Here is a 23861-nt window from a genome sequence, read left to right as displayed (position 1 = left end):
ATATTATAATGTGGTCTCAATACTGAAAACTTCCCACACAACTGCTAAATGACAGAAACTTAAGTTTGCATATAATTGCTATGTTTTGAAAGTATGGAGGGGATACAGAATGTGCAGTATTGTATTTAAATACTATGGAAGATCTTTAGTAAAACATGACATTGTTTCAATTTTGGTTAACTTAACCTCAATTTTAAAAAAATGAAACTCTACATGTAATTTTTTAAATTTAAAATGTAAAAGAAAATAGGACAGCAAGGAGAGTGTGGCTGGGATCTATATTCTTAGCAGTTTGTTTAGCTAAGACCTATTACATTTGTTTAGCTACTTTTTAAGTTACTTCTCCTTCTTGCATTCTTTTCTGTATTTTCTTTGAGCACATGCTGATTTAGTTACTATGAATTTTTGGTATGCTTTCTTCTTTTCCATGACTACCTCTTTTACCTTCATGAGTCCAACATGAGTTATTATTTTTCTATCTTTGTAAAAACTTCACGTCGCTGTTAAGAAGGCTACATCTGGACTATTGTACAAGAGCTTGTCACCTGGATTCCTTGATGATGAAGAGGTGGAGATGATCCAGAGGTGAATGACAAAGATTGTTGCAAGTCTGTGGAATATTTCCTATGAGGATAAGATTGAAGGTCTGTGGCCTCCAAAAACTAGCTGATAGGTATAAGAGAGGAGATATAATAGAAGCATGTAAGTTATTAAAGGAGTTTGATAGGATGACTTTTTTCTGTACAGTTCAGGAAGGGCGAGAATGAGGGGTCATCCCTGGATATTGTGTGAGTGTGGTTAACAAGGGTGTTAGGATAGATTTTTTGCTTGGAGGGTCGTGAATGCATTGCAAGAGGTGGTTGTTTGTGAGTGCTTAGTCTGTGAAAAGTGTGATAGGTATTTTGTGAATAATGGTTGGTGTGTCAACCTAGGGTCTCCCATCATGAGCTCTGACTCCATGGAAACACCTGTTATAAGAATAATCTTGTTTGCTTGCGAGATTAAAACTAATAGATCTGTAGTTCTTGTAGTCCTTCTTGTAGTAGTATAAATACTGAATTCTTCCATTGTTTAGGGCATGCTCATATCTCCCATACCCTTATAATTATTCTCTGGAGCTCATTTATCCCTAAATTCCCTGTAGTAGCCTTTAACTTGACCCGGATTTCATCTGTATGTGGAGTCTTATTAAGCTCATTAACTGCTATTTCAACTTTATGCCTAAGTGGAAATAATTACTTTTTAATATCTACCTGGGATGGAGTCTCTTCCAAATTTCCTTCACCCTCTTTCTTATGCAGTTTTACGCTGCACTCTTCATTTGTTTTGGATATCCTTTTCTTCAATTAGTACACTCATCTTGATAACATTTAATTTGGTCATAAACTTTTGAAATTCTTGAACTAGCTCAAACATTCACTGTATTGTACGTCCTCATCTAATACTCTGCCTCTTCACATTTCTTAGCATAATATTTGCCCTTGTTCTGTTTATATTTTCTCAAATTCTCTTTGTAAGCTTATATTCTTCACTTATGATTTCTTTGTTTCTCCATCTTCTTGATTAGTTCCCATCTTGACTATGAGATCCATGGGTCTCTTGATCTATCTGGACCTAGATATTTCTTAGCTGTATTGTGTCTGACTAATATATGATACAGCCAAGACATTAAGCTAGAGCATTTCAGATGTGTTCTCATTAGTTTGCAGAAGAGCATCTGACCTTTTTTGTTAACTCGGTGGGAATAACTGATATCCAATCAAGTGGGATGGAATTGCCATTGTTGATTTGTGCCATAGTCTGTTCTTGAACAAGCGTGTGCATCAAAGATACTTGTCTTTTACCATTGGAGTTCCAAGATGTAATCAATCTGCTGCCTTGTCCTATCGATATGTGATCTCCCAGTGTAGGTATGCCATGGATGTTTCCGTAAGCATGTGTTAGTAAAAAAAAAGTTATGCAATCTGATGTTTATATACGAGGGTGGTCTGAAAAGTTCTCGGGGGGGGGGGGTCACAGAAAAGTATCTTGTGGATCAATTTTCTTGGGCAACCATTGTTTTTAAGGTTTTTTGATATCAGGGATAGTTCATCTTTGAGGTCTTTATCTTCTGTAGTGATGAGGGAGGCTCTATTTTTTAGCATGTGTACGATGCTTAGTTTCTGAGAAATGTGGTGTGAAGAAGTGAAGTGCAAGTATCGACCTGTGTTGGTTGGTTTGCGATAGATTGTAATGCTGATGCGTCCATTCATTTGTTTGTTAATTAAAATGTCCAGAAATAGTAATTTTTTTTTGTAATGTAATGCGATAGATTGTAATGCTGATGCGTCCATTCATTTGTTTGTTAATTAAAATGTCCAGAAATGGTAAATTTTTTTTTTTTTTCAAGTTCTAACGTGAATTTAATTTTGTGATGGAAGGAGTTGATCTTGTAAGAAAATCAAACAGATCCTTTTCTGTGTTTTTCCATACAATGAAAATGTCATCCACATATCTCCACCACACTGTGGGTTTAGGGTCTAGTTGAGATAAAATTTCACTTCCAAGTTTCTCCATAAAGAGATCCGCACAAGGGGGTGAAAGAGGGCTGCCCATTGCAAGGCCTGTTAATTGTTGGTAAATCGTTTTATTCCATAGGAAGAAATTAGATTTTAAGCAATGATGGCCAACAGACCTAAAACGAAGATTAAAGTCAATGAATCCACTAACGCCGAGACTATATGGCTCTCCCAGAGTTCACAAAAATGGAATATCACTACACCATATAGTTGATGTAATTAATTCTCCCACTTATTTATTATCGAAACACCTTGCAGGTCTCCCAAAGGCACAATTTAGATACCTACATAAGAAATTTGCAACATTTCGTTGAAAAATTAAGTAACGTCTCGATCTCCAATACAGACTTTCTCGCAAGCCTGGATGTTACATCATTATTTATAAACATTCCAGTAGAATAAAGTAATCAGCATTTTGAGAAACCTCTTCCTTCAAGACATTACTTCTCTTTTCCATCATTGCGTAAAATCTAATTTCTTCCTATGGAATAAAACGATTTACCAACAATTAACAGGCCTTGCAATGGGTAGCCCTTTTTCACCCCCTTGTACGGATCTCTTTATGGAGAAACTTGAAAGTGAAATATTATCTAAACTAGATCCTAAACCCACAGTGTGATGGAGATATGTGGATGACATTTTCATTGTATGGAACAACACAGAAAAGGATCTGTTTGACTTTCTTCCCAAGATCAACTCCTTCCATCACAAAATTAAATTCACATTAGAACTTGAGAAAGAAAAACAATTACCATTTCTGGACACTTTAATTAAGAAACAAATGGATGTATGCATCAGCTTTACAGTCTATCACAAACCAACCAACACAGGTCAATACTTGCACTTCACTTCTTCACACCAGATTTCTCAGAAACTAAGCATCGTACATATGCTAAAAAATAGAGCCTCTCTCATCACTACAGAAGATAAAGACCTCAAAGATGAACTATCCATGATATTAAAAAACCTTAAAAACAATGGTTGCCCAAGCAAATTGATCCACAAGATACTTTTCTTTGACCCCCCCACAACGACAGCCTGAAGAAATTAGAATTCCACTATCACGATTCCATATACGGGGAAAGTTTCCAATAAGATTGCTACACCCCTCACGCCACATGGAATACAAGTGGCCTTTAAACGTTCAAAAACCATACGGCAATTCTTAAGATCTCCGAAAGACATTCATCCTTTCTTCAAATATGCCGTAGTCTACAATATCCCCTGTTCGTGCGGATCAAACTATATTTTCAGATCTCTAGAAGTTTTGAAATCAGAAAAAAGGAACATGTAGGAGACGTGAACAATAAAGAGGGGTTAGCATTTCATTTCTCCAGGACAAATCATACCATAGAATGGGACAAAAGATCCATGCCCTATTTAGAGGGGGATTTCCACTCCCGAATCATAAAAGAAGCCATAAATGATCCGTTCTAAACCTAACTTAAATAGAAACCAAGGATTAATTTTGCCTGATATTTGGAAGACCCTCATAAGATCTTTAAGCATGCCAGAATTAAATCTTGCTGCTAATTACAGAACGTTCCTAAATAACAAGTGAGATCATACACGCTCCATGCGTGTGATGTACGTATTCTTCTGTTTTCTGTAAAAAATACATTTGTATTCCGTTCTTCCTTCATTAATAGTTTTAGTGAGCAGTTTTAGCATTTTACTTGTTTCACATCTGTTTTTAACCTGAAGAAGCCAAACAGCTAAGTTGGCGAGACTCGTCAGTATTTTCTTACTTAGTTTCAAATAAATTTGACCTATATAAACCCAAATTGAAGTCAATCTCTCTCTCTCTCTCTCTCATAGTGCTTGGAGCATTTTAACAAGAATAAAACTGATTTTGTGTATGGATTTATTACTATGGGTGAGGCACACCATTACATACCAGAATCCAAGCTGGTTGTTTGGTGCCAAAGAAGACAAAATTGGTTCATTCAGCAGAAAGGTCATGGCATCGGTGTTTTTTTGGGATGCTGAAGGAATTTTGTTTATTATCTTGAAAAGGGTAAAACAATAACTGAGGAATATTATTCCAATCTTTTAACCAGACTAGACAAAAAAATTCCTGAGGAAAGACCCAGTTTGCAGAAGAAAAAAAAAATAGTCTTTCATCAGGACAATGCACCTGCCCACAAAGGTATTTTGGCAATGGGAAAATTAAGAGATCTGCAATATGAATTGTTGGGGGCATCCAGCCTATTCCCCAGATGTGGCTCCCTCTGACTTCTGTCTCTTTCCAAAAATAAAACTCTTCCTCGCTGGTCAGTATTTTTCTTTGAATCGAGGTGATTGCAGCTGTAGAGGGGTATTTTGTATATCTTACTGAGAACTACTACAGGGACGGGATAATGGCGCTGGAGTATCGCTGGTATAAATGTATTAGTCTTATGGGAGATTATTTTAAAAAATAAAAATAATTTTGAAATTGTAAATTCGTTTTTAATTGTTAGGCTGAGAACTTCTCAGACCACCCTCGTATATATAATCAGTGGCATATATTGAAGGTGTGCGGTGCATACCCACTGAACAGCAATATCATTGATATCATATTTTTCATTTATTCCTGCTAAGGCTTCCGTAATTGTTTCCTGGCTTTGCATGATTCCTAAAATTAAACATAATATACACTAATGCTTCATGAAGAGGACACTTTTTGATGCGTAAGCATTGCATCAGATTCGTGTTAAAATTCTGGGTGTGTGTGATCATAAATTTGGTCACCTTCATCCCTTTGAATAGACATACATATGGTGTAGCTGGTCCAGTTCACCTGGAATGCAAGGCAGGGTGTTCATTCACTGAGGAAATTGCACCCTTAAATCAATAGCTCTGATTGATTATTGTGTCAATGTATCCAGTTCAACGTTGTCATTTGTGATGAGTTGCTATTTTTGTTTTCCGAATTTTATATGTTTTGCCTGTGTGAAGTGTGAACTGATGTGTTGAGGACACCGATATATATATATATATATATATATATATATATATATATATATATAAAGTAATTTTCTGTAAATAATTTATAACTTTTTTGCCCATATTTTCAATCAGAAACAGTGTTAATGATCTACTGAATGTCTCATTTTCTGCCATAGCTTCACAGATTGTATGATTAATATTCAAAGGAGGTTGAAACTTGTGTATAAATAAGTCAAGAGTTATTTCAGCCTTTCTTTGGTTCAATCCAGAAAAATAATTTCCAAAATGATTATTTTTTGATTTCTGTGTGCATTATTGTAAATTGTATTAAAATTGAAGTTATCCGTGTTTCATTCTAGTATTTGCCAATGATAATCTAATCTCGCCACGTAAACACTTTGTGCTTCTCACATAAACGGTGCGTGTGAAGCACAGATATTGTTCATTCGACCTTTATGTTTTCCATATTTAAAATTATATTAATTGATAAATTAAAGTATTCAAAGTTATCCCACAATTAATTTTGTTGGACCAATTCAGATGAGTGCTGATGTGCTGTGCCCTCTTGAAACTTTCATAAATCAATAAAAATGCAATCATACAGTCAAGTGAATATTGTAGTGTGGGTTGCATAAGCTGCACGATAACACACCTAATGTAAATGGGCACGTGATACCACTGATATATATGGCCCACATATGGAAGTTGCAAGATTTATAACATGTTACTGCCATGTGTGCACAAGTGGGTAAGAAGAAAGGAGGAAATTTATTATTATTATTTTTTTTTAACAGCTGAAGGTTGTATTCTTTGCAGAAGGCAGAGTGGGGAGGCTGTTCCAAAGAATAAAAGTAGATGGAATGAATTCATTTTTGAAATTATGGATTCTATAACTGTGTTAAAATAACTCTTTATTATCCCATAGGGATAATAAAAAGATCACCGTGTAACACTAAAAGAAAGGACAGATGGAATGAAAGAGGAGGCAGAGAAGTTTTTTTGGCATGTTTCAAGTTGTACTGTAAATGAGTATTAGTCAGCAGCAGCTCTGGTTCTTATGACTTTGGAGCAATGATTGTTGCAATTCAGCAGAGCACTCAGCAAAAGTATCTGTAGAATAGGCATAAGGCAGAACTTGAACACCTTTTGGGTATTCAAGAGGGACTGAAATGGATCTGTGAGACAGATCAGATTGAAAAAAATGTCATATCTCTTTAAGCACTTAGTACTGGGCCAACGTTCATGCAATATTTTTCACTCAAAGACCTCTACTGTAAACTTTGTGTTATGAAAATTCTGCCTGACGACCATATTACTAAAATAAGTATTACGACAGTACTATATTTTGCAGAGACCAGAGTTGAACATTCCCCTAACATGTGATCTGTTTTTATTCTAATGATTTTACCCATCTTAGTATATATTTGCACCAGGTGGTCAAAATATGAGTCAGGTATTTATTCTTCCTTCAACATTCCACGTGTAATTGCTGAATACATTTGTCTGTCTTGAATCTGATGTTATTTATTTTGTAGGTATTCTTTGGGAGTTGAGATTGAAGCTTTGTACAGGGCAAGTCAAGTTTTTCCACGTGATTTTCTTTAATCCATGTCATAACCAGACTTCACAGTTCAGATGATGCACTCATACATGAGATACTCTTCTTGGAAAAAACATTCAGAATCAAGTTTCGCAACATAGTTTCCATGGTAGGATTGCAATATGCAAGCACTGCATTACCCAAACTAACATGCAAAGTTGTCTTCAGTGATGCAAAGAGCATGTTTAGTGGGACATGGAAGATTGGAAAGTTGTGATTTGGAGTGATGAATCAGTCTACACCCTCTGCCGAGCAGATGGATAGGTGTGGTGGATGCCTGGTAAACATCTCTTGCCATAGTGCATAACCCCAACTATGAAATTTGGAGGTGGCAGTGTGTGGTATGGTCCTGTTTTTTCTGGTTTGGTCTTGGACCTCTGTTTGTGGTGCCATGAACATTGAACTCTGAGAGGTATCTGAACATTCTGGACAAGGCATTGCTTCCTACTTTGTGGTGTTTGTTTTTTTGCTATGGAACTGACTATTGTCTCTTTCAGCATGACGATGCACAGTGTCATAAGGCTGGTGCTGTACATGTGCTGCATTTGTGGACATGAATGTCATCACACTTGACTCGCCTCCATGGAGCCTGATCTCAATCCTATTGAATGTCTGTAGGATGAGGTGAGGTCAGGGGATGTCTGCCACACAATAGTCCCATTGATTGCTAGCATACACTTGTGAAAGAAATGCCCAATAGGATTGCTGTAGTCATTGCAATGAAAGGATTGTACTACATCTTATTAAGGTGGACACCATGACTGTTTGTTCCTCACACTATGTTGTCCATTGACTTTTCGAAGTAGTATATTTCCTTGAGTCTACATCGTCATTTTTCTATCCAAATGATAAAGGAATTCAAGGAGATTTATGGATGCATATCACAGACTTTCAGTTATATGAAACCATTTGTGGTCTTTATACTAATGTGGTCTATGTTATAGTTGTAAGGTTTATGAACATTTGCCCTTCTGTAGAATTGGACTGCTACTTTATGTAGTGCTTTTCAACTTGTGAATGAATCCCCTGGATTCTTTGAACTAATAGTTAAGGTTCATACTTGACTGCTGAGATCTCCATACCACTCTTCCAAGCACAGTTTAGCCCTTTGTTGTCATCCTCTGCATTTCTTGTGAAATCTTGTATTGAATAAAAAAAGTATTTTTTTTCTATGTCGATTTTACATGGGCAATTAAATTACATAAATTGTTTGTAATGAAAATAATGTATAACTCACTTTACTGTATTAAATCCATTAACAAATTGTTAGAATATTTAAATAAGAACCACTAGAATTGTAACTAAAATTAAGCTCAGACAGGATTGAGTAAATAGACCTGAGGCTAGCGACAATTGCAAAGGTCACCAGATTATGAGTTTTCCTGCCAAAACCCAACGATAGCATGAGTGACGGAGAAAAAACTCTCCAGTAAATCAGGGGGACTTAATTTGAAGAATGGCTGAGGTTGGGAGATTGATATAGAGGGCAGAGATTGAGGGGCCAAAGGGCTCTCGTATCAAAGTTTTATTCATGTGCCAAGTATTTTCCGAGGACAGGGAGAGTCTCATTCTGCGAGTAGCAGTTCCGACGAAGATGGGAAGTTAGATAGCAGCAAAGATGGTCCTTTCAAGATGTCCTACCGTATGATTCTTCGATGATCTATGTGTATGCTGAATTATTGCTGCTGTAACCTAGTGCCTGATTGGAAATTTTTTTTTTTTTTTTTGGAAGAAACGGAACGTGCCCGTAAGGCTTAAGGATCTAGGACTGTGTAATGAACTGGCAAAGATTGTAAGTAGAATGTTTTAAGTAATATCCTAGATTGTGAAGTTCAAGCAACTGATGTTGGTTCTGGTAATTATTAGCATAGAAAGTACTAGAGATGTCAGAAAGCCGTACTTCAAGTTGAACGTAAATAGTAGAATATAGAGATCTAAGATTTGCTAATGTTGTGTAATGTAAAAATTGAATGTGGTTTAAGCTTTGCCTTTTTCTGGTTATAATGTGAGTGAAGTTAAAGTATGCTAAATTCTATCCAAGTGTCTGAAAATGTATGTGTATTTATAATGTCTTTGGCTTAAAGCCTGAACGAAAATGCTTAAATGATCATATGGAGAATTAGACAAGTGATTGTATTGTCTCCATTGTGCTCTTGTTGTCTTAGTTAGAACCAGACACGTGATATGTGCTGTTTGAATTTTGTAAATAATTTGTCTTAGAATGAATTTGTTAATAGCTTGTTTGTTAAGTTAATCGCCTTCCTGAACTTGTTTTGCCAACACTCTCTCATAAAAATATCGAACCTGAGTATGTAAAATTAGAGAAATTACCACGACTATTTACGGTATTATTTTTAGAAGTTTACTATTCTGTAAGTGGTATAACTATTCTTCCTGTATCATAACTTTAATTCAGGGTGGCGCACTCAAAAAAACAAATTTTCCCTGAATTATATCACGTGGGAAATAGTTAACACTGTATCTGTGAATTGCCTATTCTAGAGGTCTTTTACTAACAGTGCTAACACTTGTAGGTAGTATAAATGATTACAAGTGGGGACTAAATTAATTGGCTTAAGATAGTAAAAGGTAAAGGGAACTTAACAGAAAGATTTAAACGAGCAGAAGTAAAGTTGACATAAGAAAAGAGAATAAGATAAGAAAATTAAATCATGGAATATTATAATTGGTGCAGATCGACATACAAAAACATAAAAAGAAAAAATTACAATTAAATTTTAATAATAAAATATATTTACACTTGGCTATAATTGCAATCTTATGTTTCTCTGGCTAATGCATTTTAATGATGTCGCAGTAGAGACTGATATGCCACTGTCATGTCTTCCTATAACACCTCTTTTGAAGTGCAACTCTAGCCAATAGCAATTGATTGATGCACAGTTGACCAACTATTTGTGTTATAGCAGTATATGCAGTCTGTGAAGGTAGGATAGTACTTCTCAGTATATTTCATTAAAAAACAGTGGGTGTCTTAACCGGGCGATGCCCCAGCCGGCATGAAATTTTGTCATTTCGTTCCATCATTTTTTATTTTGGTTTAACCAATAAGAATACAATTTGGTCGGCTAAATCCCAAATTGCCAGCCCATCCTCGTTTGTTCAGTATCCAGGTAGATACCCAACAGGGTGCACCACAAGAAGGTGAGGATTGGACATTAGGTCAGAAGCCCTGGTCGGTTCTCCGCATTCCTTTAAAGGCTATGTGGAGGTCTCCTCTCAGTTATATAGCTTTGACCCTTAAGTACCCTGTTGTTTTTCTTTGGTTCTTTATTCATATAAATTTTTATTTTAGAGGTGAGGGAACACGTTCAGGCAACAGCTTGTTTTCATGATGTCAGTTACTTTTGTAATGTGAGCTTGGTACTGCTTAGTAATAAAATTTCTTTACCTATAATTAGAAGTGTAATGCATAAAAAAATTGATAAACTTTCTTAAGCATTTGATGTCAATTTAAAGCTTAGATCAGACCATATATGCTGTCCAACCAACAGGCTGCAGGTTCGAATCCCACCGTGAGCATGGATATTTGATTGTCTTTAGGCATGGAATGAATTTCATTGCCAGTTGTGTGATCACTGTCCTGTTTGTTGGTGGCCTGACTTGGCACAAAAAAAAAAAGTCTGTGCTTGGTTTCTAGCAGGGTTTCCATATTATATAAAAATAAAGGAAAATAAAAAATGTGTTTGTGGGGGAGAATACTTACCTCAGGTTTACAACCTTTTGGTGACAGGAGAGTCACATAAATATGGTTTTTCTATATGTTGTGGGTAAAAAAGTGGAATTTTTTTGCCACAACATATATACAGTCACAAATAGAAACATACATAGCACCCCCCCCCCCCACACACACACAAGGGATGGCTTCTTGTTGGAATTGATTATTCAAATAATCATCCTGTAGCTAAGATGAATTTAATTAACTGTTGAACATTTATGATTTTATTTAAATCTTTGAAGCTATTTGGAAAGTGATGTTTAAATACTGGTTTTCTGAAGGATCGTGTAATTCAACCGTGGCAGGTGTGAGGTAAAATCCTTCATAGATTGGTTAAATTAATATAAAATGATGTATCCGGATTTTTTCATTTGCTAGAATATTATCACTTTAAATCTATCACCTGACTTAAAGTAATTAATTTTTTGTGGCATTTAAATATGCATTTTTAATGTTAACACTGCACTTAAAAAGTATATTATTGATATCAGAAACATATCAACTTAGTGAACAAACTTTTTATGTTAGCTTGCCCAGGCTTGTCAACGGGAAGTGAGGAAATCTGCACTACTGTCCCAGAAAGTAATTAAAGATACCCCAGGAAGGGCAAAGCGGTTAACAAAGGAAATGCTACTTTATTGGAAGCGGTATGAAAAAGTTGAAAAAGAACATAGAAAGAGAGCCGAGAAAGAAGCTCAAGAACAGCTTCGTATGGATATTGAACTTAGAGAGGTAACATATTACTTAAGTAACTTAATTTCATCTGTGCATTATAGAGTATTTGTTTTTATCTTATATTCATTTTTGCTAAACAATAAGTAATATAATTATAAAAAGAATAATTGATTACTTACCTACTATCCCAAATGATGAAAATTAGTAAAGTTAATATTATGTTACCAAATTTTCTATTCATTAGCCTAATTAATAATTTAAATTTTTTTTTTTTTTTTTTTTGTATTTTTAGTAGTCTTTTTCATTTTTAAAATCATTTTATTTTTATATAGGTTTGTAGATTTTTACATTTGTTTACAGATTTTGTAATCTTTTTTCTTGAAATTTCAGGGAGAAAAAAAATTACCTACCTAAATGCCAATAAGTGCAGTATAAATGGCTTTGGTTAGCTAATAACCATTGTAGCAGTGCATAAATGTCATTCACATTGAAATGATTTCAAAAATTTACAATAACTTGTGGTCATATAAACAGCTGTTTTTAATGTTAATTATTGCTACATACTTTTTTTTCTATGGATAGACAAGTGGGCAGCCAACTTTGGCTTTCATTAATAACAAGCTCAAGCTATCACTGAACTGAGGCTTTCAGGAGAGAGAGAGAGAGTAGGACAGATAACTTCCACTATCACATAATCCTAACATTTGTGTTATTGTCTGTGTAAATTCTGTGGTTAACATTTTGAAAATGCAGGTTAAAATGCTGACATTGGAGAACAAATCCTATTTGCCTTCATCAAAGATAACTCAGTAACAGGCTAAAGAAATGTAAAGAAAAAGTACTTGAAGTGCGAATAACTATATATATATAATGGTCTTTCTTTGGGCATATTATTTATGCTATGGATGTACGAGCGCGCAGCCCCCCCCTACACACATACCCCTACCTCTTATGTTACACAATTTCTTCAATTAACCAAAAAAAAAAAAAAAACAGGATAAGTTATTTACTACTTAAGGCCATATATTTCAACCTGAATATTACAAGCCATCATGATAATGATGGCACTAGTATCTCTTCAACAATTATGTTACACAGTATTTCTTTCCTACTAGGATCATATTTATGGTAAATAATTTACTTCTTTTCAGAGGCTCATTTATTAAGAAACAAAATGTGTAGAATCTTTGAAGAACCTGCACAATATGAAAAGAAATAAAATTTGTTGCTCAAATAGAAACTTCTTTTTAAAACATTGCCTTGTCAGAAAACTACATGTGCATATTCTGATTAGTAAATTTGCAGAATATGAAAATTTTAAATTTTTTGCTTGAATGTTTATCCAGTATGTAACCCTCTTAAAATAACTGCTTTTATACATTCCATTAACTTAAATATAGCACAGCTATAATGCACTATAATTTGACAGAATACAGCATGTGCATGTATTGGCAAGATATTTAGCAAAAGTTATCTAATTCTCAACCCACTACTGACTATAATTTAGTCTAGGTCATTTGTTTCAAATAATACAAGTAATTGCTGGCATCGTTGGTCCAAGCAGATTGCGCGTCTGCTTGCCAACTAATAGATGTAGGTATGAATCACATCGTGGGCAGGAATGTTTATAAAAAGCCTACTCTGGATGAGCTTGTGTAGATGCTTGCTTTTTTATAATAGAATGCATGCTATAAAAAATAAAGGTGGAACATTTCTTGTATTTCATAAATATCTTCCCACAGTCCATCCATAGATTCATTGGATATCGTTAGATGCTCTATGGTCGCTCTGCTCCTCAGTGGTGTGCCACACTAGTCCTTGCCAGATGGTCCTGTTCCTTTTCTGTAGCCTTCAACTCTGTGATGACTAGACACACCATTCATCTCATTAAGGATCTGTTTCTTTTTTTCCAGGAACTTTTAACTTCCATTCTTTCAGTGTGTCCAAAGTATTTCAGATTTCTTTTGTCAGTACCCTTAAGGAGTCTTCAAGTTGTTCTAGTCCTTTCTACTATCCATCCTTTTGTCTGTCTTTTAGTATAAGATCCTCAGCAGGCTCCTGTAGCACACATTTCAAAAGCAGATGCCCTTTTTTATGCACAATATAAAAAATGCTGAAAAGTGAGTGGGATCCTCTTATGTCTCAGTTTATTTTATAGTGCATTATAAAATGGGGTTAAAAAGCAATTTTTCTTTTAATAATGTAATAATTGGATGATAGCTGGAAGGAATGTTTTTATTATTTTTATTTTTTAATTCTTCTTAGTTGCCTTGTGAAATGTGAAATTTAAACCTTTTTATTTTCTATGTCACAACAACCATTTCACTTTTCTGGGGAGTGCAAGATGAAGGAACATTCAAAGCTGTTCAGAACCCTCCCCCCCATAACTTCAGGAAAAAAAAAAGGGGGGGGGACAGCTGTGTATTGACTAAAATTTTTTTCTAAATATGAATTGCACTTTCTTTCTTGTTTATTGTGTAATAGCAGAGCACTAATACCATATTTTAATCTATCCATATGAATTAGACCTTGCTTTTGCTGAGCATGTTCATCTTTTAGCTATCAGATTACACAATATTTTTAATGAATTTATTTTGTACTGCAATTTTAGAATGTTTATATTGTATTCTCCTTCATCCTTCCTTGCCTTTCAACTATTGATGCTGTAATTATTTCTGTGTGTTAAAGGTTATGATTATTATGATTGTTAAAGTAGTGGTTTTTGATTAGGACTATCCTATTTATTGGAGCCCCTAACCAAATTTATGATAATCTGAATAAAAGGAGTTGACATACCCAAATTCAGTATACCTTTTGCTATATTTGGTCATCATAAGGAATTTTTATCCAATGTTTCTCCCCTTGCGCATGTGTCCGCACACACACAACTCTTGGATATATTTTATCTAAGCAAGAGCTACAACCACCAAATTTTCTGTACAATGTGTGTGTGTGTGTGTGTGATAACTTGACTCACCCTGGAACCACAAAACTACCTTTTGGATTTTATCTAAGCAAAACAAGCTAATTCCAAATTTTGTCTGTGCCTGCTTATTTCATGAACTTTTATGATTATTGATGATTATTCAAATCCCCCTCATCAGACCTAGTCATCCACATGCTTTTACAGATTGGTTTGATTCTAAAGAGCTCTCTCTCTCTCTGTGTGTGTGGTCTATAGCAAGGTTTTCATTTATTATTATTATAATAAAGAAGCACTTACTCTTACAAAAATATAAAGAAATTAAACTAAAACCAAGTAATTTATTAATGAGAAGTGTGATGCTGTTGTTTGTTAACTAGAAACTTCAGGTTTGGAGGAAAAGATGATAACTTTATTCTTAAATCGGTTCAACTTCCAATCGGTTTCTATATTTATTTTTTAGAAAAACCAGTGTTGAAAAGCCTGTTTCACACTTATAGATTGTGACAAAAGGCATTAGAAATTTTATCGCTTTTTCTGCTAAAACTGGGTACTCCTGATGGCAAGACAGCCAAAAATCCATCAGTGGCAGTGTGTTGAAGATGTGTTTGAATGCTGTATCACACGACAGGTCAATTATAGATTCAAATTTATAAATTACTGAATCCGGCAATTCTGTCTCAGATTCTGCATTCACTGTAAAAGGGTTCCTTATCCATGCTTTGTTGCTGTTGATTGGGGGAAAATATTCCTTTAGACTTGCCTGCATCCTAGCATATGTTCCTTGATAACAGCTGAAATCTCATCCAGCATGGAACTCATATTGTACTCTTTTTGTAATTCTGTTAGCTTTGTAAAAGAGATTTGTAATTCCCGGCTTTCTCACGACAGGACCACAAATCGAGTTTTTTTGTTGCAGCTTCCACTTTCTCTTGTACTTTAAATACGGTTACATTGCTACCTTGTAATGTCAGATTTAAATTCAAAAAATCAAAAATGTCACAAAAGTAGGCTACCTTGATTAACCACTTGACATCATGAAAACTGTCTTTGAATTCAAATAATACATCCCTAGCCATTGGGGGATGTCGGTCTAAAAACATTAAAATTTCATTCTTCCATTTCAATAAGTCTTTTTAAAACATTCCCTCTTTTCAGCCTTGGCACCTCCTAGTGTAAAAGATGTTCGTATTCACTCTCCATTTCTTTGCACAACGCAGAGAATATTCTTGAATTCAATTGACGAGATTTTATAAAGTTTATAAATTGTACACACTCTTGCATAGTTGCATTTAAAAGCAATGGCATTCTTTTGACAGCCAATGCTTCTCTGTGAATGCTACAATGCACCCATACACAGTCTAGTGCTACGGCTTTAATCTTTGGAAAAAGTCCAGTAAGTGTGCCTGCCATTGTGCTGGCTCCATCGCTACTCAGTCCCACACATTTCTTCCATTCATTTCCCTTTTCATTGATGTAATTTGCAATCAAATTAAAAATTTCTTCAGATGTTGTTCTTGTTGTCAGAGGTTTACAAAAAAAAAATTCTGTGCGAGTTGTATTGTCACAATTGTATCTCACAAAACACATTAAATTGGCATTGTCTGATATGTCTGTACTTTTTTCGACTTGCAAAGGAAAAAAATCACACTCTTTTAAGTGACCTACGACAGTTTCTTCGTTATTATCTGCCATCTCCATGATTCTGTGCTTCACTGTGTTATTTGATAGTGTCAGCATATTTACTTGGCTCTCCTGTTTTTTATCTGCTAACATTTTCATTGCTAGAACTATTAATTTCTCAGCAACTGTGTGAGGATAACCAGTTTCAGCAATTAATTTTGATATTTCATAGGAAGCCATTACAAGGTTTTCAGACTGAGCTCCATAAAAAAAATTCAAAGACATAGTCTTCTTGGTAGCTATTAGTTCTCTCTTTTTATTTATAAAGAAATCTATTGGCTTATTACTGTAGTTCGGATTTTTCAATTCCAAATGTCACTTCAACTTTGAAGGTCTCATGGGCTCATTTGAAAGTGCTGTACAACAAATATCACATAATGGTTTGTCATCAGCACCCTTGATGAAACCGAATTGTATGTAATCCTTAGAAAACTGTTGGGTCCAGTACATCTTTTTTATAAGAGTAGTAGACAACACATCGTGCGGCCATTTGTTAGTGCTGTTCTAAGAACTTGTGCCTGGCTGCACATCACTCGATTGTTCATTGGTGCTAATCGAACAGTTTTTAACTGACATGTTGTTTGTTTGTTGTTTTATTATCCATTTATCCATCGTTAAATGGGTAATGGCAAGAGAGATGAAGAAAGAATGAAATAAATTATTTAGAAACAATTATACAATAATTGTTTCTAAATACAAAAAGATTCTCTCTCTCTCTCGATGCTTAACGTGGCGGGTGAGTAAAACAAATGCCAGACCACCAAACAATTTGGCTGGTGGCGCGGTTCCTGACGCGCAGCCTCGCCATTAGTTGAGCTACTTTACTACAAACAAAGAGACTGTGAAATGGCAATGCGGATGGAGCACATTTTTCGTCTCAATTAAATTATTTATCCATTAGTCCCGATGAAATTATATTTACTTGTATTTTAGAGTTTATTGAAAAAAAGAAAACCCAAAAACGAAACACCTAGGTTTTTGAGAGTATTTTTAGGCGACCTGGCATTTAGCTTTCGTGACCCGTTTCCGGGTCATGACCCAACAGTTGGGAAATACTGGTCTATAGCATGGGAAGCAAAGTCGGAGCTCTTTAGATTAGTTTAATTCTAAAGAGCTCTCTCTCTCTCTCTGTGTATGTGGTGTCTATAGCATGGGAAGCAAAGTAGGAGCCTTTAGATTTTAAAAATCAATGAATTTCAAAGGATGGTTGCTATAAGTGGGAAAATTCAATACTGCCTGTAGAAGTGTTGAAAGTTGAAATAAAATATCTACATCTATCTCTAATTGAGTATTTTAGTAATAAGGTGTGACACCTTTTGGCTACTTGTATATGGAAATATGACTTCTTCATTACTTCAACTTTGGTATTACTTCTGGGTCTGGGTAGTGGCCCTTCCCATAATGCATAGTGTCATATGTGTCTGTAAGGATGTGTGTTGCATTATGGGATACTAAGGCAATCGATGTGAAATAATTAGCCTCTATATGCGAATTGCTAGTTTATGAAGCTACTTCATGCGTAAACTTTGTTTGCTTCCACTTGTATGCCAAGAATATAATTTCTTGGTATCTTTAATTTATAATTTATGCCCCTGTAGAAGTACAGATTATTAAAGTATTCAAAAAGGAAAGGCTATTAGAAGTTGTTGAGATTACCCTTAAACAGTGAACTTGATGCAGGAATACACATTAATTTTGTCCAGAAATTGAAATAATTTTGCTTCAGTGTAGATTCATGAAACAAAGCCAGGTAAAAGCTATTGAAAAGTTGGTTTTTCAGATGTTCCATAAAGTAATCAACCAAAGCTTGGTGCCATAAGGCTGTCCATAGTTGTCCCCTCCATTTATTTGTCAAGTTTTATTCTTCCATGTGAAGAATCCCGCATTGATGGTAAATTTAAATTAGTTAACATTTTCAGGGAACTCATTTTGCAAAAATAAAGTTTCTTGGAGTGGTATATTTATGAATAGAAAAACTACATCAAAGGAAACCATGATTTCACTATTCAGCAAATGAAGATCTTTATTTTTTTTTTTTCACTCAGCTGTGATTGACACACACCAAGAAATATACTCATTCTTATGATTTTGAATTTGTAATCAGTCTTTTATCCTCTCGCTGAAATCCTGTCATTGTAACATGTTACAATGGGCAAAATGTATATGGGTTTATGATGAATATATAGACTTTCAACTAGTATAAACCAATTATAAAACCAAATATTCAATGTTAATAATATAAAAATGATTGGTCGATTGGTAGAGCCTCTGCTACTAATGGCTCAGTTAAGTAAGTTTGAGCGTGGTTAGTAGTTGGAAGGGAACCAATCGTTCGATGCTGTTAGCACACTCTCCCTCGATGAGTCTTTGGACTCCCTGGAGGTGTCAAATAATAATAATATTTTGTTGGATTCAAACCATCATCATCAGAGCAAAACAACCTATGATAACCAAATTAAGATCACCAAATTTGGTTATCATAGCTGTTTTGTTAATTTTATGATCTAATTGTGTAGATTATTGGTTTTATAGAATTTTATCTAAAAAACAACACCAATAAAAAAAAAAAAACGATTTCAACATTTGGTATTTATCTTCCTCTTGGTGTAACTTAAATACTGAGAGTTGTTAGCTCCTACAGCCATATGCCCCAAATCAACTCTTGTGACTTTATCTAGTGAAAGCCAGGTTTTTCTGGCACCTGTTAATGTCATTTGCTCGATAAACATGTTGTTAATTTATACTGTGATAATTTTATGAATGTCTATAACCAGTATTTTATTTATTACAATTGTTTTTTTAAGTTTAATCTCTACTAATCTCATATGCATTTAAAATAACTTAATTTTAACAAATTACAATACAAATCAAATAATGTATTATAAAAACTTGCTTATTAACTAGTTTTTATTTTGCTGAATTTCAAACCAGCACATCATCCTCAGAGCAAAACAACATGTTACATTTTTCACATGACAATGAGTAAGTGAAACAGTTCAGAATGTAAGAACAAAAATGATCCAAAGTCTTAATCTGGTGCCCTCTAATTTTTATAAAAGAATTATTACTGTGGGGGGGGGGGGGGGTGGGGGGGGGGGGGGGTGGGGGGGGGGGGGGGTGGGGGGGGGGGGGGGTGGGGGGGGGGGGGGGTGGGGGGGGGGGGGGGTGGGGGGGGGGGGGGGTGGGGGGGGGGGGGGGTGGGGGGGGGGGGGGGTGGGGGGGGGGGGGGGTGGGGGGGGGGGGGGGTGGGGGGGGGGGGGGGTGGGGGGGGGGGGGGGTGGGGGGGGGGGGGGGTGGGGGGGGGGGGGGGTGGGGGGGGGGGGGGGTGGGGGGGGGGGGGGGTGGGGGGGGGGGGGGGTGGGGGGGGGGGGGGGTGGGGGGGGGGGGGGGTGGGGGGGGGGGGGGGTGGGGGGGGGGGGGGGTGGGGGGGGGGGGGGGTGGGGGGGGGGGGGGGTGGGGGGGGGGGGGGGTGGGGGGGGGGGGGGGTGGGGGGGGGGGGGGGTGGGGGGGGGGGGGGGTGGGGGGGGGGGGGGGTGGGGGGGGGGGGGGGTGGGGGGGGGGGGGGGTGAAATATATAATTTTACTTACACAGAATCATTAATATGTTTTGTGAATAATTAATGAGGACTGTACTTTATTTGAAGGAAATAAAAAGTGTGATTGATGAACAAAAGAAACATCATTAAAAGGTTTTAATCTCAATCTAGACTTCAGCTGGTTAAGTGTATGCAATATATGCTCTTTAAAAAACATAGTTTGTAGATGGGAAAGGAGAGATATTGCTGTAAAGCATAAAAAAGAATGGGCGTGATCGTGAATTAAAAGTGTGGCAGGATGGCAAAAGGTAAGTGCATGTGAATAGAGTACCCTAGGAGTGAAAACAAAAGTTAATAAATGAAAATAAAAAGGATAAAAGTGATATGAAAGACTGAAGGAAAAAAGGGATGTAAAAAAAAAAAAGTATCTGAAGAGAGGATGGAAGAAGTGCAACTAGATAGAGGTTACACAGGATTGATCACTAGTAGACTGAATAAGAGGTAGAGGGAGATAATAGAAAAATGTATGTAAGAAGGAAAGAAAATATAGTATGGAAATTAGATGATTAAAGGTTTTCTGACAAATGTATGGGTGAGTTTCATGTGAGAAAGGAACTTTATCAGTTGGATGAATTACATATGTATATGTTTGGAATTAGGCATTCGGAGAGAGAGTACTGGTTATGTGACAATTTGAGAGAGGTGTAAGTGCATGCGGAGTGATCACTAACAGAATTGATTAAGAGGTAGTCTATTCAAGAATGAGATAGGTTAGAAAGGTGATAAAATAGAAGGGGTGATCCAGTATGTATTGAGATGAGATGTGCCTAATATGGGTAGATAAAAGTAGAAGAGATGACAGTATGGATATACTGTAGTACTTCAGTTAAACTGATTTGAATGGGACGTTGGTTAACAGAAGGATACCTATAGGCTTACATGAATACTGCAGTGTTTATGTTGGATTCTAGTTTATGTTAGATTCTAGTGTGGGATACAAGCTATCTGAACAAAATATATACAGTAAACCTTCTATTTAACTGACAAAATTTCTAGTCCGTATGTCACACGTGAAAATTAACTGTTAATTTTAAAATGCTTTTAATCAAGATTTTCTTATAATTAAATTAACAGGTTATTTTTTGTTAATAATTTCCTGTTATTTTTAACAAATTTTGACAAATAGGCCTTGTTGGAAAAACACTGTAGTAATTTAGCCGACATAAATGAGTCGCTGCTCATAAAACAGGTTCGCCGAATGATTAGGACGTGATCGCATCAATCACACTGTAATTGGTTCTTTTGTCGCGTGGCGTGACTTTCTGTGGCAGTTTTATTACACACATTTTCGTAATTTTAGGGAGTTAATTATAAAAAAAATCAGAATTCAAAAGTTCAAAAAAAAACTTGTTAGTTTTTTCAAAGCAGGATTACCTAAACCAAGCACCTCAACATCAAACTAACTTCACATTAACCTATCTAAAAGTGTGAAAATTTTGTTAAAAAATGTGTGTAAAAAAATTTTTTTTGTTATTACAGTGCTAATAACGATAAAATTGCAGTATAATGTTACAGATGTTTTTGTTGTAAAAAAATTCGCGATCTAATAGACACCCATTAGTCCGTTAAATCGAGGGTTTACTGTAATTAGCTGACATTTTAGGACAGAATAAATGGTACCTAACAGCAGATTAGTTCAGTAAGCACAGTACAAGTAAAGGAGGAAAGGATACAGTGGAGTTTATGGAACTACCGAGGGAAAACTCTACAGATCCATAAATTCCATTTCTCTCCACCCATTGTTCTGCAATATGGTGGGAGCGAAAAAAAAGATTTCCTGATAAGCTCTTCCTTGTGGCAGAGATCGGGCTTATCCTGGGAGCTTGCCGAAGTTGTTAGTTGGAACTACAGAACAGGCAATTTTGAGAAACGCAAAATGGCTTTTAGTAATGCCATGTAATCTACACGGAAATTATGTTAGCGATGCATGCGAAATGACCAAGAATTGTTTGAGGAAAGTAATATCATGCTTTATCAAAGGATAAATCACATGGGATGAATGACTAACATCATTAAACAGAAGCTATAATAAAAAGTTGCTGGTGGGATATAAAAAGAAATGTGGTGAGCATTCTTGAGCCATAGAAAACACTGAGTAGAAGTAAACTATAATAGACAAGAAACTATATTCCTGTTTTATTCCTATATCAAACAGTTTCCTCATGAAATATCTTCACTACTATGCTACTTGTATATATATAGAAGCTGATGACTTCACATCAGTTGCCTTAGTAATCGCAAAATACTAGTAATCTCTTTTTATTCTCTCATAATGCACACTTCCTTTCAGACGTGTATAGTTATGCATTATGGGAAAGGTCATTACTCAGACCAATTTCACCTCTGGTGAAACCTCCTTAAGTGCAAACTAGACCCAGGAAGATATCAAGGTTAAATCAATGCAGAAATCATATTTCCCATATGAAAGTAGTAAAATAGTTTATCACTATTTTTTAAAAAATATTCTGAATCAGATATAATTGTGGAAAGTTTTTTTTCATGTAGTTATCAAATAAATTATAACAGATAGGAAATTATATTGTTTTAATTCTATACCCAAGCATAACCCTTCCTATAATGCATAACAGTATCTTACGGGGGTGATCTGAAAAGTTCTCGGCCTTGACCCTAGATGGCAACACTGTCACTGTCGGCAAGATTATTTTTTTCTAAGTTAGTACATCTGTCATAAGCATCCATGTGAAATTGCAAGTCATTCTATCAAGTAGTTTGTTTTATATAGCTGTCTGAAGCAAAAGTCTCTATCCCTTGAAATGGATAAAATTGAGTATCGTGTAGTTATAAAATTCTGTGTAAAAGAAGGTTTAACGGCAAAAGAAATTCATTCGAAGTTCATAAACAGTTTATGGGTTGCTGAGCTTAAACATAGCCATACTAGCCTTGAAGATGATCCATGTGAAGGATGTCTAACAACACCAGAAATCATTGATCAAGTGCACGATATGGTATTGGATGACCAGAGAGTCAAAGTGCGTGAAATTGCTGAGACTAGAGGCATTTCAAAAGAACGTGTAGGATATATTTTGCATGAAGAATTGCATATGAAAAAAAACTTTGCACAAGTTAGGTGCTGCACTTGCTCACAGCAGATCAAAAAAACACTCGCATGAAAATCTCTGAACAGTACTTGGAGTGTTTTAACAAGAATAAAACTGATTTTGTGTGCAATTTAATACTATGGATGAGACTTGGATTCACCATTACACACCAGAATCCAAACAGCAGTCAAAACAGTAGACAGAAGCCAGTTGTTCAACACCAAAGAAGACAAGGTTATGGCATCAGTGTTTTGGGATGGTAAAGAAATTTTGTTTGTTAATTATCTTGAAAAGGGTAAAACAATAACCGGGGAATATTATTCCGATATTTTAACCAGACTAGACGAAAAATTTCACGAGAAAAGATCCGGTTTGCAGAAGGAAAAAATCATCTTTCATCAGGACAATGCACCTGCCCACAAAGGTGTTTTGGCAATGGGAAAATTAAGGGATCTGCACTATGAATTGTTGGAACATCCACCCTGTTCCCCAGATTTGGCTGCCTCTGACTTCTATCTCTTCCCAAAACTAAAACTCTTCCTCGCTGGTCAGGTCAGTGTTTTTCTTCGAATCAAGAGGTGATTGCACCTGCAGAGGGGTATTTTGTAGATCTTACTGAAAACAATTACAGGGACAGGATAATGGCACTGGAGCATCGCTGGAATAAATGTATTAGTCTTAAGGGACATTATGTTGAAAAATAAAAATAACTTTGAAATTATAAATTTGTTTTTTCATTGTTAGGCCGAGAACTTTTTAGATCGCCTGCATAAATGTCTTAAAGGAAGTGTTCTTTGCATCATGGAATAATAAAGAAGTAGATGAGAATTCATCAGCTTCTGTGTACAAGTAGCATAGTCATGAAGATACTTCATATGCAAACTTTATCGTTGGGTATACAATTAAAACAATATAATTTCATCATTATCAAATTCCTAATAAATATCCTTATGTCATGTACAGGATATTATGATAATACTACATGGAAACATTACATAATTACAACTTCATGTCTAAAAATTTATTCCACTGTTATCTGTCATGACTCCAATATTATCAGATCTTGTATTTCAGTCTTCTAAGAGGCACTTCTTACT

The 23861-nt window shown here is 35.7% G+C and overlaps 1 protein-coding gene across 1 annotated transcript in view; it reads left to right on the top strand.

The window, feature by feature from the left end:
- LOC150102573 (chromatin-remodeling ATPase INO80-like) overlaps nt 1–23574 on the top strand; it is a 215959-nt gene extending 192385 nt beyond the window's left edge. The window contains exons 10-11 of the mRNA XM_090398709.1: nt 11357–11560; nt 23509–23574. Coding sequence (XP_090254835.1) covers nt 11357–11560; nt 23509–23574 — 270 coding nt within the window. The remainder of the gene's footprint in view (nt 1–11356; nt 11561–23508) is intronic.
- The last annotated feature ends 287 nt before the right edge of the window (nt 23575–23861 follow it).

This window comes from Typopeltis vanoorti, chromosome 10 (assembly GCF_054136105.1).
Source record: "Typopeltis vanoorti isolate ZY-2024b chromosome 10, IOZ_Tvanoo_1.0, whole genome shotgun sequence".
Classification (NCBI taxonomy): domain Eukaryota; kingdom Metazoa; phylum Arthropoda; class Arachnida; order Uropygi; family Thelyphonidae; genus Typopeltis; species Typopeltis vanoorti.
The sequence above is the reverse complement of the archived record's forward strand: the minus strand, read 5'-3'. Positions and strand labels throughout refer to the sequence as shown.